Source organism: Diadema setosum, chromosome 2, assembly GCF_964275005.1.
Source record: "Diadema setosum chromosome 2, eeDiaSeto1, whole genome shotgun sequence".
In the NCBI taxonomy this organism is placed as follows: Eukaryota; Metazoa; Echinodermata; class Echinoidea; order Diadematoida; family Diadematidae; genus Diadema; species Diadema setosum.
In genome coordinates, this window is record NC_092686.1 from 12,625,230 (window position 1) to 12,643,889 (window position 18,660).

General features: G+C 39.3%; 1 protein-coding gene and 2 pseudogenes across 1 annotated transcript in view; all 3 read right to left on the minus strand.

Annotated features, from left to right (window-relative positions):
- Nucleotides 1-1,309: 1,309 nt before the first annotated feature.
- On the minus strand, nt 1,310-1,915 carry LOC140238421 (uncharacterized; annotated as a pseudogene).
- Nucleotides 1,916-2,671: 756 nt separating this feature from the next.
- LOC140238431 (uncharacterized) lies at nt 2,672-3,713 on the minus strand (annotated as a pseudogene).
- A 5,838-nt stretch (nt 3,714-9,551) lies between these two features.
- LOC140238444 (RNA helicase Mov10l1-like) overlaps nt 9,552-18,660 on the minus strand; it is a 36,299-nt gene continuing 27,190 nt past the window's right edge. The window contains exons 12-19 of the mRNA XM_072318350.1: nt 18,390-18,467; nt 15,920-16,141; nt 15,178-15,342; nt 14,448-14,624; nt 13,802-13,951; nt 13,243-13,350; nt 12,640-12,780; nt 9,552-11,897 (exon numbers count right to left, since the gene is read on the minus strand). Coding sequence (XP_072174451.1) covers nt 9,552-11,897; nt 12,640-12,780; nt 13,243-13,350; nt 13,802-13,951; nt 14,448-14,624; nt 15,178-15,342; nt 15,920-16,141; nt 18,390-18,467 — 3,387 coding nt within the window. The remainder of the gene's footprint in view (nt 11,898-12,639; nt 12,781-13,242; nt 13,351-13,801; nt 13,952-14,447; nt 14,625-15,177; nt 15,343-15,919; nt 16,142-18,389; nt 18,468-18,660) is intronic.

Here is an 18,660-nt window from a genome sequence, read left to right on the forward strand (position 1 = left end):
TGAGGTTTGCTGTATAATGTCTCTCCCTCTGGAGACAAAATCTTGCAGAGTTCATCGACAACAGCATCCAGAATCTCTTTTGTTGAAACCGATGCATGGGCAACATCTGCAGGTTTGCCCTTCTTAAGTGAAGTGTTGACTTGGCCTGAAAATGGGGATGTAGTAAATACACACACATATTAGAGGAATCTGCCAGTATGGACTTCTTGTGTTTTTTTTTTTCTTTTTTTGTAAACAAACGCTTCACTTGTATAGGTCATTGACAGCTTGCTTTTCACAATGTCAGGTTTTGCAACATTTTCTTCTTCTGGTCATTCAGCCACTTATCCGGTGTGCTTTTTCCTGGCAGAGAAGAAAATGGATTCCTCTTGAATCCCTTAAGTCATTATACTGGCGTTTGGACATAATTTCAAAGACATCTGCACTCTTGAGTTCATGAATTACAATGTCTTCATCCTTGTAGGCATTGATCTCTATGCCTTTGCCCCTTGTTTACTTGGTTTGGATTTTCCTTCACAAGTGATCTGGCCAAATCACAATGAGCAGGATCAATTGATGTGTTTGGTTTTACCAGATCCTGTGGTAACTGTAACAGCAACCTGTCAGAGTTGAAGGAAAACTTCAGAGTAACGTGGTGCCACAAGCATACTAGTACTCTCCTTTCAATTCCAACACATTGTTAACATACTAGTGATACCTCATGGAGGAATTGTCCTTTTTTGTCTGGGTGTTTTCTGAATTTGCCGAGCATCTATCATTCATCAGTTGAATGCGTGGGTCACTGTCTGTGTGATTCTGAGTTTGTGTCCTGTGTGCGTGACATAACTTCTGATAAGTCTGCACTTCTTGGGATTCTCCTTGGCAGCTAGCTGCTGGAGGTCTTCACTATGGTCCATCTCTGAGCTGTTACTCTGAGCCAGATCGGGTTTGAGAGGTTTGAAACTCAGCCTCCTTGAGAAAAACAGGTTTCTTCTTGTTGGTCCAGGGTGACGTGAGAGAAGTCTCTAAAGCTGGCAAGCAGAAAATCTCATGTTTTGTTTTTGATTTTTCTTCTGAGTACTCCCTCATGACTGCAAAGAGATGTTTGCAGGGAAGCTGTGTCCATCTCCAATTCCAGCATGTGCAGCTGGGAGGGCCACAGGTAAATACATTGTACATGTAGCTCTACAACATAAGTTAGATCCAGAACCAGGTCAGGTTGAGACGTTTGATCATTAGCCTCCTGGATGAAATAGGCTTCTTCTTCTTGGTCGAGGGTAACTTGAGGGGACTCTCTGAAGCTGGTAGGCAGAGAATCCCATGTTTTCTCTTAGTATTCCCTCATGACTGCAAATAGATGCTTGCAGGGATTCTAGCTCCATCTCCAATCCCAGCATGTGCACTTTGGAGGGTCCTTAGCCGATAGCTGGACAACATGTATCACTTGGTAGTCTATGGTACTCTTCATCTGATGGCAGAAAGAGCAAAAAGATTATTCAAAAATTGATAGGTTTAATAGGTATTTGATGTCTGGGTGTTAAATGAATTGTTGAGTGTTTGTCATTCATCAGCTGAATATACGCTATGCAGAGTTCATTAATTCCCTCAAAAGATCTTGATGAAATCATTTTGATGTTGTGTCTTGGATAGTGCTTGCTAGCTCCATTTTTCTCATGCAGTGCTGAATGAATGGAGCAGGTATGTTTTTCAGGTAGTGGAGAATTGCAAGGTCATAGTCTCTGCCATATATCTCCTGTAAACATGTATTTGCCTTCACATACAATTCGCATGGCTCATTTCCTGCCAGTGTCAAATCTTGTAATGCATAGTCTTTTTTTTTGCTGCTGGTCTCATTCTTTTCCACTGTGCCTGCAGTTAGGTTAGTAACCGCTTTTCTCCATATTTTGCCTGGAACAGCTCCAAAACACAGCTCCATGCATAATTTTTGTTTTCCCCTCAGTAGGTTGTGGTCTGTGCTTCTGTTTCTGAATATTTCCATGTATTCTCCAATAAGCTTCCAAGGTGTACAGTGTACTTGAGAGTTTGCCTGCAGTCCAAGTAACCCCAAACATCAGCATGCTAACTTGCCGCAGTTGGATCAACTGTGGGTTGAATTTTTCATTTGCAATTTCTAGACCTCTACTCTAGACTCCTTAAGTAACATTAAATTTGTAATTACAACTAAACCTAGCATACCTACAAAGTATAACCTAATTTGATTATAATCAATTCCTATCACTTCACTTAACTCAAACAGGTTAACAAAAAGTCTTTAATCAATATTGATAGCATATCATATCCAAATGTAACAATTCATAAATCTACCCATCCATGTATGGTGCTTGAGTAGGACTGATGAATACTACCAGATACCTCACAATCTTCTTAGCACCCTCAAGTAATGAGTCACATCTAGAGTTTGTGGTCTTCTTGTGTCCCACAAAGTGGAGATTTCATTAGATGGATTATAATTCTGTACAATTTCTGGCACAAAATAAGTCTCATCCAAAATGTTGAATAACAATACAAATGTGACGAGTTTGCTTGATTGTGATAAAATCAGCTTTTACTGAAACATTTAAGAATATTTCAAGAAATCTTCAGAAGAGATCTGAAGTGAAACTTACAAGAGGGGGGGGGGGTGGGTTAGGGGCTTATGGCAGAGTGGATAAGTGGATAAGACTCTTGACTTTCAGTAAAACAGGGGATCAAGGTTACAATGTTGATGAGGACGATTGAGGGGGTAGTGCTCTTTCACCAGTTTGAAGAACGTGTAAACACTTTCTTTGATGCCGACCTGTTCCTCAGCACAATTTTTGCAAGGTGAGCCTCAAATTTGGCCATGCTGGTGCCATTTATCCTCTTGAAATGATCCTTGGCATGCTTCCAGGTCCCCTCAATCCTGTTGGTGTGCACTTTGATAATCTCGCTAGTTTGTACATTCCTGTACTGCTTCTGAAAGGCGTACCTGTACTGTGTACGATCGTAAGATGTTCGTGCCTATGGTCGTTCAGAATGGAGTATGCAGACCAACCGTCACTGTAAATCCTGCTCCCTGACTCGACATACCTCTCAATGAGAGTGGTTAACGTAGCTTCGTCTCGTCGATCTTCCGGATATATGATCAACCTGTTGGTTGATCTTTCTATCATTCTGAAAATCCACACCTTGTGGCCAGGATTGGGGTTCTCCCTGTTAAATTTGCATTTCCTGCCGAAGAAGCTTTTGTGAAGTTCGATCTTACTGCGGAACTTCTCAGTTTCTTTGTAATACAGATCTCAAACAAACTGCTTGCAGAGGTCTCTCCTGTACTAGTAATTTGCCCAGTTCACAGATGAAACAGAGTATCCAACCCCCGACATATTTGACACCTGCCTGAGGCTTGGATTGAACAACCACAACCACATAAAGAGCAGAATGTCCCGCACATCAAAGTGGGTATGTTCAAAGAAGGAATTCTTGGTCACATAGTATGTCTTGTCATGCAGTTGGTCCCCCTTTTTTCTGCACCTTCACACATGGCCTGATCTCCAGTCACTTTTCTTTTGTAAAGTGCAGCTTTGCCTACAAACTTCGCAGATCATGGACTTCGCTTCAAAGCCATTATCCCTCGGCCACTCCCAAATCTGCTCATCTTCCAACAAGTGAATTAATCCAAAGAAATTCCATGGATTCAAAAAATCCAAAGAGCCGGTGGTAGTAGGATCACGCAACCACTTACTACTGAAAGCCATTTTTAAGTGTAAAAATTAGCTCAACTAATTTTGAAAATAAATACATGTAAAGTGCAACACTATTTGTGTCTGATTATGATATAAACCAATACCAACCTTTATATTTGCGTCTGGGAAGATGCAACCAGTTAATACTGAAAGCCATTTTTAAGGTATTGTAAAAATTAGCTCAACTTATTCTAAAAATATAAATGAATGTAAAGTGCAATGCAATTTGTGTCTAATTACGATATAAACCAATACCAACCTTTGTATTTGCGTCTTGGAAGATGCAACAACTTAATACTGAAAGCCATTAAAAGATTAGCTCAACTAATTTGAAAAATGAATAAATGTACAATTGTAAAAGTGCAACACATTTTGTGTTTAATTATGATGTAAACCAAAACCAACTTCTAATTTTGCATCTTGGAAGATGCAACAACTTAGTATTGAAAGCTATTTTCAAGGTAAAGATTAGCTCATTTTGTTTCTCCATGGTCCATCTTCATGGTCAAGTTCATGCTGTGAACAGAAATACATTCCATCATTTTATATAAATTTGGAGTGGAAAAGCAAGAAACTTAAAAACGGTAAATTCACAGGAGGATCTAGGTTCTCTGTAATAGAGCTCCACACATATCAAAATGGGGATGTACTCTTGCACATTGTATGTATTGCAGTTATTAAATACACGACTTGTACTTTAAACATTCTTCATCAGGAATTTTAAAATGACAGTTTTTGTTGATGAATATTAAAGTACACAGATAAAACTGTATAATCCTAGATAGTAGAGGTATAAAAGTAGGAGAATTCCGTTAGAATAAATGTATTGTCCATGATTTTGTACAAGTGTCAAGCCTATAATGGCAACTTCAGACTTGTGAATTCATTATCTTCACCCAGTATCATTTAAAAAACTGTACAAGTTGATCGGTTATTCAACATTGACCAATTTGAATTGAATGTACATCAGATTCATTTGCTTTGTCAAGTCGTTGATTCTCTAATTCTATTTTTCCTTTTTCCTATTTGTTGTGGCTCTTGCCAACAGTCAAGCTCTTTTTGTAAAGTATGTACATAGAAATGACTTTTACAGATAAAGATTTATTTATTCATACATTGTAGTTGCTCATATTCATACAAACACCAAACATTCATATGAAAACCAACTTCTTCATGATGCTGAAATTACGTTTTTTGATGTCTTTGGTTAAACATACACCAGAGCAAGATTAATTAAATCAAATCAGGATACTTGTCTGCTTTCAGCAATGAGTTTTATTTGTCAAATCATACTTACATTGTACGTAGGAACAAAGACAGTGGAAGCCACGGGAATTTCATACAGTATCTGGCTATGCTACAATTGTACATACTCATAGCGACTAGCAGTCGACAGGAGCAAAGGCAGTTGCTGGTCGTTGAAATAGAATCCTGGTATTTATATTTGCCAGCACATCAGGATGAAAACAATTACCCACAATGTGTGAAAATTTCTCAGGCAAGTTCAAATCTCCACTTTACCATAAATACAAATAGAATCACTTCCTTTTTGACACAAAATACTCAAAAGACTCAAGTAAAAAAAAAAATTAGAATATTCATCAATTTTATTGTAAAAATCTAGAGGCAGTCCAATATGACAATTGACAGACAGGCTTATCTTCAGTCACTTATCAACATTCAATTTAAGGAGTGGCCACTACAAAGTTTATTATACAAAGTACATTGTAAGTGACAGTTATGTAATGCAGAATGCTATTTGACAACTGTAAAGCAAGATGTATTCATGCTATAAAATCTTAATGAGTTGGAGTCAACAGCCTCTTTCGCGGCACAAAATTTTCACAAACTGCCACTGGCATCCAATGCATAGAAAGTAGTGGAGACAAGAACTTTTGCATGCATTGTAATTACACGAATCTTGGTTCTCGCAAAATTGGCGAAATCAAAATGCATGCAAACATTTCTGGGTTTACAGTATTACACTACATGCATATAATACTTCAGGAAGCATTGGGGTAAATAAAGCAGCGAAAAGGCTGTGTGCTTCAGTGTGCTATAGAAGACTCAGAACCCAGTTTGAAATCAGTTGGTGTAATGATATAGAACAAATGACAATGATCATAGTGGCAAGAAGGATAATTTAAATTACAGTGTACATGTTTTACTGGATGTCGAATTTCACTTGCTTTCTCATGGAGCAGTGAACAAACATTGCACTGTAGCAAAGAACATTGAGACAGTTTTAGATTGGCCTGTGCTTTTTCAGATTTTTTGTTGCATACATTGTATGATTTGAACTACATCCAGTTTACTGGGTATACAAGTATGTGTACACTACAAGAGGTAAGAACTTATTAAAAGCATTGAAAGACTACTGATTTGCTGAGATGGTATTGGAGACTTTAGTCTTTAATACAGAAAACGTGCCACTTTGTTTTCCAGTTGATTGTCCAAAAATCACATTGATCTCTTAGATAGCCTACCTTAATCTTTTTTTTTTTTTTGTCCAACTTATTATACATCTTCAGACATCTTGACAATAAAGTTGTGTTTCATTGCAACTGATTGACAAATTGCCCTACATACATCGAAGTTAAATTTGTGTTGTTTATATGTTTCTGAATAATGCTGAATGTACAGTATGGTGTGTATATTATGTGAATAAGAACTAAGGAAGACAAATGTATATTGTATGTAGCCTTCTTCAAACCTGAAATCAATCTAATAAAAAATGTCAAAGAAATTTCCTGTCTTGCTGATTGACTCCTTCAATTATTTCTCTTTGAGAGTATTTCTGTCTACAGTGGAGTGTTGTGTGATGTCAAGCACTGTGGATAACAAAGTACATGTAGTTCTTCATGACTTCAGCTTTTCACATACTCCAGTTTGTTATCCAAGGATGCTATCCTTGTGAAGAGCATGGCAGTATTCTCACAGCTGAAATGGTGCATATTCATTTGTTTGTTTGTTTTTGTTTTTTTGCATAACCTTTCCTGCAATAGACATCATTGTGTAATACAGTGCACTCCCGTTATAACGAACACGGTTGTTACAAAATTCCGGTTACAAGGATATAAAAATCCAGGTCGCAAAATTATTGGCTCTTATGTGTTTTTATTGTTTATTTGTTCAATTATTAAAAAAATTTCGATACACGTATAACGAAAGAAAACTGCCGGTCCCAAGGACTTCGTTGTAACGGGAGTCCACTGTATACAATTGGGAAGAGACCCCACCCCTCCCCCCCCCCCAAAAAAAAAAAAAAAAAATCCATGAAGCACACTGTATTTTCGGAAAAAAACAAAGAAAGAATTAAAAAAAAGGTTATAAATATTGTAAAAAGGCAACAATTGGCATCTCTGGTAATCGACAAGGAGTTCTTGGAGATAAGGTGAATAAATGTGATTTACACACAAACAAAAAATGGATTTGGCAGTACCTGCAGGATCTTTACAGGAGTTGTACAATATATTCTAAATTGCTTGCTCATGGTATTTTTTTTTCTCCTTTCTTTTCCTATTCTAATGAAATCCTTGGTCAGGTGAAGATATTGCTGTGTGCATGGATTGTATTTCCACTTCACGATTGGCAGTTCTAACAGAGGCTGAATATGTCTACAGGACAGGCTTGCGAGATAAGACTGAAATACAAAAATTAAAAGAAAAATGGCAAGAAATAATGTAAGTCCTTCATGAGCTATTCAGTAGTATTCAGCATCTATGCTGGAGGCCTACCTACAAAAGAACACCAAAGCATTATGACTTTGATGATTTTGCAGAGATGTGCAGAACATGAAATCTTTGTACAAAGTACAAACTTGCAAATACATGTACATGTAGTTTGTGCACTGCATTTAATTGCCTATGTGAAATTATACTGGTCCCATATTGACACCTAGTGAAATCAAGAACCCCCCAAATGAATCTTCCTCCTACAATTAAACCTGGCATGAAATGTCAATGCAAAAGTTAGTGCTTGTGAAAGCTCAAGTATATGCAATGCATGAGTCATGATTGGGATGCTTTGACAGTAATGTTGATTTTGATAAAGCAAACTTGGTGTTATCCCTTTCAGTGATAAGCACATTTTTCTCACACAAGTTATGCACTTGAAATTTAGGATCAAATCTGTACCTTTTCACATACATGATGTATATCACTTCAATTTTCTAGCAGCTTTTTAAGTAGGAACAGTACCCCCTTTCAACTTGATGCCTACACAAACTACATTTCAGATAATCTTATCTATTGAATACAGCCACACATACCACATCAACACACAGACACATTCATGACAAGTCTGTGCCTCTGAAGAAAGACAATACACATACCAATGTATCTGTATTTGTACAACCCTGCATCATTCTGGAAGCTCTGCACATACGAGGCAAATATGTAGTTATGTTATTGAAATCACTAATCATGGCACTCACATTTTTCTGTATGTTTATCTGTTTGCAATACCCTTTAGAAGAAACATATTAATGTGCACCTTGTAAAGGTACAAAATTAAATTGTACAAAGTGGATTTTTAACCTCCCTCTACTCAAATTTAAAAAGGTTTGATCTAGTACATGTATGTTCTTTTCCACACTAGCATATTTTAATGTTACAATGTCCTGGAGTGTTTTTATTTTCCTTTGAACAAACATTTGCTTAATCACCACACCTACATGTACATACTGTAAGTAGGCACCACCATTTTCTGGGGAAACTTTTAGTGACTAAGTTTTCTTCTACAATGTGTACATCTCTGAACAACGACCTAGAGCTTGGCGTTCCATGCCTGGAACTCGGTGTGCACAGTAAGCTCCAAGTGAAGTGAACTCCCGCTACAAGAACATGGTTATAATGTACCTTTAACAATCATTCTTGGTATAAAATAATTGGCTCTTCATCTAAATATACATGTATCTCTCCATTCAATTCATGGTCATTGTGTAACAAGGGAAAATCATGTTTTTATCTTTAGGGTTCTGGAAAACCTCTTACACAAATTCATGGTCATTGTGTAACAAGGGAAAATCATGTTTTTATCTTTAGGGTTCTGGAAAACCTCTTACACAAAAAAACCCCCAAACAAACATAGCTAAACAAAAAAAAAAAACCAAAAAAAAACCAAAAAAAAAAAAACCAATACAAACAAACATAAGGATTTTGCAAAGAATATTGACTCGCTGTAGATAAAAAAAGGAACAGATTAAACTAATAAGAAAAAAAAATGACACCACATCATTACAACACCATTGCTCTTTAGATAAAGATATTTGTCTTTCAGAGAATGCTGAAGGAGAAACATTTAGTGTCTTTCTACATTGAAATCCTAGGGCCCATTTCACGTGGAGATTTGCAATCATTACTACATTGTAGATGCAATATATATGGTTACCATAGTAACACTTGAAAGCTGATTGGTGGTCAACCAGTTCCTACCATGAACACTACAATTATTATCATGTTTCAATAGTTGAGAAATCTGCAGAGAGAAACAGGCCTCAACTGATGCATAAAGGGATTATATAGTATTGGTGGAGATGAGTATTGGGCTTTTAACTTTTTGTGAGATATCACGAAACCACTTATGAAATAGTATAGAACATACTATTCTAAGAACATACTATTCTATTCTTTCATATTTCATAAGAGGTTTCTCACCATCTCATGGAAAAATGACAGAAACCTGAAGTTAGGTCTTGACAAATATTATACGATCCCTTTAATACCTGATATAACAATGTATGCTTCAAATAATTTAATATACTTGGCACTTGTATATTTTGCACACAGAGACATGTCACATTGTATTGCACAAGCAATTGGATTGCTGGTATATGGTGAGAACTTACACTCATGATTGTCCAAAACTGAACTGAGTTGCCAGCAGTCCCCTGCCTCTACCCCTCCCTCTGCCACGCCCTCCTCCCATGGCACTCCCTCCCTTTCCCCTGGGTCTTCCTGGCACATGGGCCGCAGGCTTTTCTTCTTTCTTTGGCATGAACAGACCTCTCCCTGCAGCTATAAAATGGCCGGGTGAACCAGGTTTTGGACTGGTTCCTACAGCACCAGGGGGAGGCAGGGTCGCATATGAACTCTGAGAATGCGAGGCGCCAACAATCATCTCCTGTGGTACAGATGGGGACAGCTTGAAACCCCTCCCGAAGGCAGAAGGCTTATTCGAGTTCACGTCCGCTCCTGACACCACTGGTGGTGAGCTATTGCATCCTTCGGAAGATTGTTCTGGTGCCAATCTGTTTGGAATGTCTCTGGCATGTGTCACGGTTTTGCTACCATTTGTTCCAACCATTTGCTGTTTATGCTCAACTTCTGAGCTGAGTCTGGCAGATTGGTTTGGCACTGTACTTCTCACTCGGTCCTTGGACTTGGAGCCCCAGGAGTCTGATTTCCTGGAATCCTGCTTAATACGTTGCTCTCTCTGTTTTGCAAACTGGGCGGGATGCCTCTTGGGGGTCTGTTGGGTCCTTGAAGCCTGTGCCTGCACCCAGGTGTTGCTGAACTCTTCCCCAGTGTTCTCATCCCTGTCTAAGCTGCCGTGTTTGGTACCTCCTGACCCTGATGGAATGGTTGGAGGCGCACATGCACCTTCGCCAAAACTGGTAGATACGAAGTTGTGCTTGGCTTCTGATCCAATAGATGGTATTCTTGTCCTGTCAGTGACTGCTGATCCTTCAGAGCTGGAACGAGAAACATGGGGGCGAGTTCTGCTGCCAGAACTCCTAAAATAATTCCCTTGTGAGGCTGCGGATTCCTCAGAATTCACCACTTTCTTATTTCTCACTGCATGTCTGTGCTCGTTATCAGACGGGGTTGGTTTCGCCCTGTTGGTAGACCTCCATGAAGATTGCCTTTGTTCAGCCCTAGGTGAGACAGTTTGTTGATCTACCTTGTCATGAGATGATGTCCTGTAATTGCGTGGATTCATCGAAGAAGACCTCGATGGTGCATTGGTCGATCTCTGTTGCCTAGAAGACGGATTGTAAGAGAATCCTCCTCGGGTACGATTCTTTTCACAGTCATTCTGATACTTGTTGTACATCTCTGGAGAATGCATCAGATCAGGTATGGTCAAATGCATAGGGCTATGATGTCGTGGTAAATGAGGTGATTTTGTATGAGACGGGTACAAGGCTCCAGATACGCAACTGTTTTGACGCGGTGATGAAAGCTCTGCAGTAGGTTCAACATTTTCTGATGGCTGCCCAGTATCAACCTCGTACCAGCCCCTGCTTAGGAATGTTTCTGTGTCCACTGGCTTACAACTGTCCTGAATACCCCAAGAATCAGATGTCGAATTCAGAGATTCTAGATTATCGTAGCTATCCCATACTTCTTCTGTGTCATGTGACATTGTGGACCCAGTCTCAAAACGTGGCGACAATGCAGACGTCTCCACAGCTGAACTAACATCTGATTCTGTTACTGTCCCCTCTGACCGCCAGTCCCCATTCCCCTCCCCAGGACTGGAAGGAGTGTCGTTGCCCCGTTGATGGCCAGCACCGACTGCATCCTCACTGACTTCACCTCGCCTATGTTCAGCACTCAAAACCGGTGTCTCATCCTTCAAAGGCCGCCCATTTTCACTTTGCCTGAATTGAATGCCATCACCTGACTCCACTCTGATTTCTCTTCCTCCATCTTCAGTCTTTGTGTCCTCCAAAGGAATGGAGTCAGATGGGAGACCTTTCTCAAGTTGTGATGGTGGCCTCGCCTCACTCTCACTCTCATCCTCCACATGTACTGTTTTGTGGCTGGTATCTTCTGAGGGAGCTGCATTGTTTTCTAATTCAGATTTTGTCCCACCTTCACTATCTGTCTCACCCTCAATCTTTTCTCTGCTTTGTGCAATGTCTTGCTTATTTTCTAGGATACTCTGTCCCCCTGGCTCACCAGGATATGTCCCTGCAGCAGTTCCTCCTGCACCTAGATCACTATTCTGAGTTTCTCCTTTCTCTTGCACACTCTCTCCGCCATTGCTAGCCTGCACCTCCTCCTCAGTACTTGCTCTGGTTGTGCCCTCTCTTTCTGCATCTTGCCTGTCCAGCACTTCATCATCTAGAATTCCATCTTGATCCTCTGGTCCGTCCAGTCTCTTTATCAGCTCTTTAGTAGGAGGCTCACAGCCAGTGTAAGCTTTGTTCTCCAGGCAATATTTTAGTAGCGCTCTCCAGTGAGAATCCTGGATGAAAGGAAAAGGGGAGTACACCAACACTTTTTCATAACTACAGAAAATGGGTGCATCAGAAAGATAGATATTCTTTTGTGTTTGCTGCTATTACAAACTTTTCTATGAAACAGCAGTTACACCTGTCATGTTTGTAAGGTGAACCTACTGCTGTCATGAACAAATAAATGTGGGATAGTTAAGAAAACGCACTACATAAGATACCTTCATGACTTATTCCTACATGCAATTTTGCACATACAGTGTACATACATGACAATCTTGCCTCAAACATACATACATACAAATCACATAAATTCAATTCAATTTAATTCAATTCAATTCAATTCAATCCAATTCAATTCAATTCAATTCAATTTCATTTTCTTCTTAAACAAAAACATAGAATATTAAACAAAATACAAATGATCTTCAGCACACACCAGCAAACTGTACAATGAAATTACATGTAATTAACAAATTAAAAGCATGTATTCATAGTTTCAAACATCTCTAATCAACATTTTTTTTTTTGGTCTTTGAAAGAATGAGCACTGAGAAAAATGTATCCAAATCATCATCTTATCATCATCATCAAAAAGACTATGGATACACATCTGATGGCGAGTAAGACTTCAAATAGATAATGACGTTTTCTACACAAGAGAAAGAAGCCTGTGCAGCCATCAGCGTTGAAATAAAATCTTGCCATCACACATGCCAATCTCTAAAGCTTCTTGATGCCAGATGGACTTACATTGACCAGCAGATGAGGGTTGCCCACAATAATGAGTAAAGCCTGAGGACGGGTGATGGAGACGTTGAACCGCTTGGGGTTGCTAAGAAAACCAAGCTGATGCCGCACATCAAAGGCCATCAGACTCGTGCTTGATCTCACCTTTGGAGTGAAACACAATATACAAAAAATCTATGAAATATATGTACATTAGATACACTGACATATACATTTGTGTGCCATTACTATTTCCACATCCTATTCAATTTTTTATCTCCACCATATGTCTGGGTTAGAGAGCAGTAGCTGAATCTAGGAGGCAAGAGGGTGGGGCCATTCAAAAGAGACATCCTACTACACAGACATTAGATACACATGTACATCATTAAAAAGCACTACACACAACTTGTATACATCAATGTGTGGATGTCTGAAATGATCAAAGAAGATGCCAAAATTTAATCAGTTGTTACTTGTGTCATTCTCAACCTTTCAGTTTCATCCAAATCCGTTTACTACTTTTTGAGTTATTTTGCACACGGACAAACAAACCAACCAACGGTAACAAAAACATAACCTCCTGCATTGGCGGAGGTAACAACTCTCCCATTCTCTCTGACTCACTGTGGAGATGATGATGACCAGTCTCTCTTGTCCCTGGAACTCCTCCACTGATCCCACCTTGGTATCCAGAATCTCAAATGTGTCCAACAGCTGGTTGATTTTCTCCACCTGCATTGGCAGAACAGAAGCAAACCTTAGTTAGAATCAGAAATCATCACACTGTACAAGTTTTTCAAATCACACATCATGCGTGTATGTGAAGAATCTAAAGCAGAGAATTGCACGCTATCAACTGAAAAAACATTTCTACTATAGACGATTTTTTTAATGTATCGAGATTTTTGGATGTTTCTTTTTCTACAGTCTAGTGACAAGCCATTAAAATCAACGGCTCCCTTCAATAAGATATCTTAGGCTAGAATTCACTTTAGCATTCATCAGTTGTTGCTAGGTTGGGCAAGGTCCTGGCTATCTTCAGTGAACTAAGCATGCATAGAATCTACAAAAAAGTACAGAAACACTCTATTGGGATGTATGTTTATACAGATATAAATGTACATGTAGATACTGCTATACATTGCCTGACGTCAGTGCAAAGGAGGACTTTCGTTTTTGTCACCTGCTTGCGGTAAGGGGTTATGATGCCAATGTCAGTCTCTTTCAGGTGAAGGGTGGGGTCGTTGAGGAGCTGTTGGAGGTAGGTCACTGCCTGGACAGCCTCGGCTGGGTTGCACCATGATGGACTGTTGCCCTCCTTGATATCCATTCCCTATAACATCACATGATTGTAATATTGTTTTACTATTAAGACAAAAGAAAAACACCATTGCTGGTGATATTATTACTTGTGGCATCAATGACTGAAAATTCATGTCTGCATGGCTGCTGCAGAAGTTTTGCTAAGCCAGTGCTATTTTGACATGCTCATGACGAGATGTACATTTTGTACAGTACATGTACAATACGTATATAAGCATACTGTGTTCACAAAAATGCCATCACACACTGTCCCTATGATTTCAGGCTTGATTATCAATATCATAAGGATGTCAGCATTTAATTTTGCTGCACACTTTTTGCACAACGTGCATGTTACCAAAAAATAAGAATAAAAATAAAATGATAATAATAAAAAAAATAAAAAAAATTAAGAGCACACATGTGACTCATTTCAATAATTCTGATTGGCTACATTCTTGAACCACTTTTAGAAATTCCATTCAATCCAGCAGTTTACAGAGGTCAAGCGAGAGGAACTAAATTACCTGGATTCCATGGAAGATGAATGGGCAGCCACCTTGGTTTGGTAACACTGACCACCCACACAACATCTCCCTCATCTCAATGTTGGCACAGGCGTTGAGCTCGTTGTGGTAGAAGCGCTTGGAGGGTAGCGTGAGAAGCATGGGGTGGGAGCGGTAGTTGTTGACCAGCTTGGTGACCTGGTTTCAAGAGCAGGTTGTCGGGATAATCATTTCTTTTCTCCCTATGTCACCAATGTCTTGCACACACAGGTTTTCAGTTTACCTTCACTCTCAATGGTTGCATGTTGGATAAAATCTTGAAAGGTTGCAGGGACTTTAAAAACTTGGACCTCTGAGATACCAATTTTATCAATTAAACTTTTAGTGAACGGTTTCCTATTAATTGGCAATTTCAGCATGTGCGGATGTTTTAAGAATGGTGTATCATTTTCCCTGTAACAAAAAGGCAGAGAGAAAAACAGGCAAATTTGACTGATTTGAGGGTGAATTCTCTCAAAGATCAAGCTAAGGCCCACTTCATACAGCAGTTTGCCATTATTTTGACACATAGCGATTGCAGGTTTCATCTGAGCTGCTGGTTGAAGAAATATTACCTGCACATACACAATGTAATTCAGCAATTCAGTGATTACCATGGCAACTGCATTTAATGCATCTTGCAACAATATTATTGCATGATTCCTTCAAGTGAGATGCTGCTGATCGTTGTTCCAAGGTCCCATTAACTCACCAAGAGGGGGTTGTATCCACCGTGATCCCTGAATTTCTTGGGGTCCCTACGGTACAGGTCTCTCTTCATCAGCCTCTCCAGAAGGGACTGCTCCAGACCCAGTTCCCCTGCCTCACGGTTGGCCAGGACTGGCCCCAGCTGCATGGGATCGCCGGCGAGAACAACCTGTGGGATCACATGACATGGGGAGAACACACCACCTGATACTTACAGTAGCTCAGGATGGCAATGATGCCACATATCCACAGACTTTGGAAGCATGGATGTGTCCTAGACATCACATTCCATGTTTACACAATGTGTAAATCTGTAACTTCACAATACATTGTGCTTGGATCTCTTCCACTGATCATTCATGCTGATAGGGCGAATGAGAGAAAATCAGGTCTGAAGTGACAATCATATTAACAATCTTTTGTTACAGTTCAGATATATATAATAAAACACAACACATTCCAACATTTAAGTTCTTAATGAGAGTAACTTGAAACAACACTACATTCTGTGACAACGTAGCCATGTGGTAAAAAAACAAAGAAAGGAAAGAAATTAGCTTGACATACTGTATGAGCACATTCTGAAAATGATGCTAGTACCAATAATGACACAGTAATGTTGAAATTACTTTTTCCCTTCTTCTATTTCCTATATCTGCACATGCTCAGATAGTTAAAGTGAAATGGCTTATCAGACATGCAGAAATGGTACAAACAGTGACCCACACGGAGTTTATATCCCCTACCTGTCCTTCTGGGCCTACTGCCAGTCCCATGGCAACCACAGCTTCCGGCTCCGTCGCCTGGCCTGCCTCATCCACCAGCACGTGGGTGAAGTGTCCCGCCTTGAGGCCCAGGGAGTAGAACTGGCCCGCCGTGGCACAGGTGCTGATGATGATCCGGCGGTGGGCCAGGGCCTGAAGCTCGTCCCCCACCGTGCAGTATTGGTGAATTGAAGGAGGGATGTTCTGATGCGCCGAGAATTTGAACGAGGGAAAGGAAGGTGCAAAGCAAGAAGATGAAGGAAAAGATGGAATGAAGGATAGAGCATTATTTTTAGAATGTCATTTCACACAGAGGTGGAAAAATGATGTTAAGATGATGGAAAAGGGAGTACGAAATAGAGGAATAGATGTAGAAAAAGAAATATAGAAAGAGATACATAAAGAATGATACATAATTGAAGGTAATATACCATCAGATTACAGGCGGAGAAAAAAGTGTCAGCAGTTTTGATATCCAAAAAATAAAAAAAAACATATATAACTATAACCACTTCATCTCTGAACAAGGAAAAGTAGAAATTACGCGGTGCGTAATATATGCCCCCGCCGGAAGTAGCATTTTGTAGCAAATGTACAATACAGGTCAAAAATCAAGGTCAAAGGTCAAAGAATTCAAAGGTCAAAATTCTGTGTAGCAGTTCTGAAGCCCTCACCTAGTGCCATCACATAAAGCAAACGGAATTGAAATCGGGTTAGAAATGGCGAAGGAGTAGCATTTTGTAGCAAAATGTACAATACAGATCAAAAATCAAGGTCAAAGGTCAAAGAAGTCAAAGGTCAAAATTCTGTGTAGAAGTTTTAAAGCCCTCACCTAATGCATACCTGCCAACATTTCAAGATGAAATATCTTACTCATGGATTGCAAAAATCTTATTTTCTATGCAAATTGAAGTTAAAAATCTTACTTTCGGTCAAATCTTCAGAAAATACACATGAAAGGTATGTCTAAATATTTAAAAAAAATCTGATTTCTCTGACAGAAAATCTGATTTTGCTATTCTTAACGTAAAAAATCTTACTGAATCTGATAAAATCTTACTAGTTGGCAAGTATGCTAATGCCATCACATAAAGCAAACGGAATCAAAATCGGGTTAGAAATGGCGAAGGAGTAGTATTTTGTAGCAAAATGTACAATACAGGTAAAAAATCACGGTCAAAGGTCAAAGAAGTCAAAGGTCAAAATTTTGTGAAGAAGTTTTGAAGCCCTCACCTAGTGCCATCACATAAAGCAAACGGAATTGAAATCGGGTTAGAAATGGCGAAGGAGTAGCATTTTGTAGCAAAATGTACAATACAGGTCAAAAATCAAGGTCAAAGGTCAAAGAAGTCAAAGGTCAAAATTCTGTGTAGAAGTTTTGAAGCCCTCACTTAGTGCCATCACATAAATCAAACGGATTGAAATCGGGTTAGAAATGGAAAAGGAGTAGCATTTTGTAGCAAAATGTACAATACAGGTCAAAAATTAAGGTCAAAGGTCAAAATTCTGTGTAGAAGTTTTGAAGCCCTCACCTAGTGCCATCACATAAAGCAAACGGAATCGAAATCGGGTTAGAAATGGCGAAGGAGTAGCATTTTGTAGCAAAATGTACAATACAGGTAAAAAATCACGGTCAAAGGTCAAAGAAGTCAAAGGTCAAAATTTTGTGAAGAAGTTTTGAAGCCCTCACCTAGTGCCATCACATAAAGCAAACGGAATTGAAATCGGGTTAGAAATGGCGAAGGAGTAGCATTTTGTAGCAAAATGTACAATACAGGTCAAAAATCAAGGTCAAAGGTCAAAGAAGTCAAAGGTCAAAATTCTGTGTAGAAGTTTTGAAGCCCTCACCTAGTGCCATCACATAAATCAAACGGATTGAAATCGGGTTAGAAATGGAAAAGGAGTAGCATTTTGTAGCAAAATGTACAATACAGGTCAAAAATTAAGGTCAAAGGTCAAAATTCTGTGTAGAAGTTTTGAAGCCCTCACCTAGTGCCATCACATAAAGCAAACGGAATCGAAATCGGGTTAGAAATGGCGAAGGAGTAGCATTTTGTAGCCAATGTACAATATAGGTCAAAAATCAAGGTCAAAGGTCAAAGAAGTCAAAGGTCAAAATTCTGTGTAGAAGTTTTGAAGCCCTCACCTAGTGCCATCACATAAAGCAAACGGAATCGAAATCGGGTTAGAAATGGCAAAGGAGAAGCATTTTGAACATTTTGATCACACACGGACGCACAAACGGACGGACGGACGGACGGACAGACGGACGGACACACGGACACACACACGTACGGAGCCCGTTTCATAGTCCCCTGCTCGAACTCGTTCGGCGGGGACAAAAAAAGTCCCTACAAAACCCAACATCTCAAATTCCTCATAAGTTCTGTTCCATTATGTGGATATTGAGTAGGTAATAAAAATCAGCGCTCAAACAGGGACTCATACTAACCTCTTCCACTCTGCGGAAAGAATTCAGTCGGATCATATCGACAATTTTCACTCGTCCACTGAGGTGCAGCCGTTCAGTCTGAAGGAAAATTGCAGAATTTCAAGAAGACAAAATGTGTCAAAATCATGATCGAAGAGCAGGGAGAGAACAAAGCATGTTCTTCCAAAATATCTTCTAAAAGTGTACATAAAAAGTTATTTTCTGAAGATTCAATGAGTGAGTGTGTGTATGTGTTGTTTTGTTTTGTCATTTTTATGATACAAATATATGC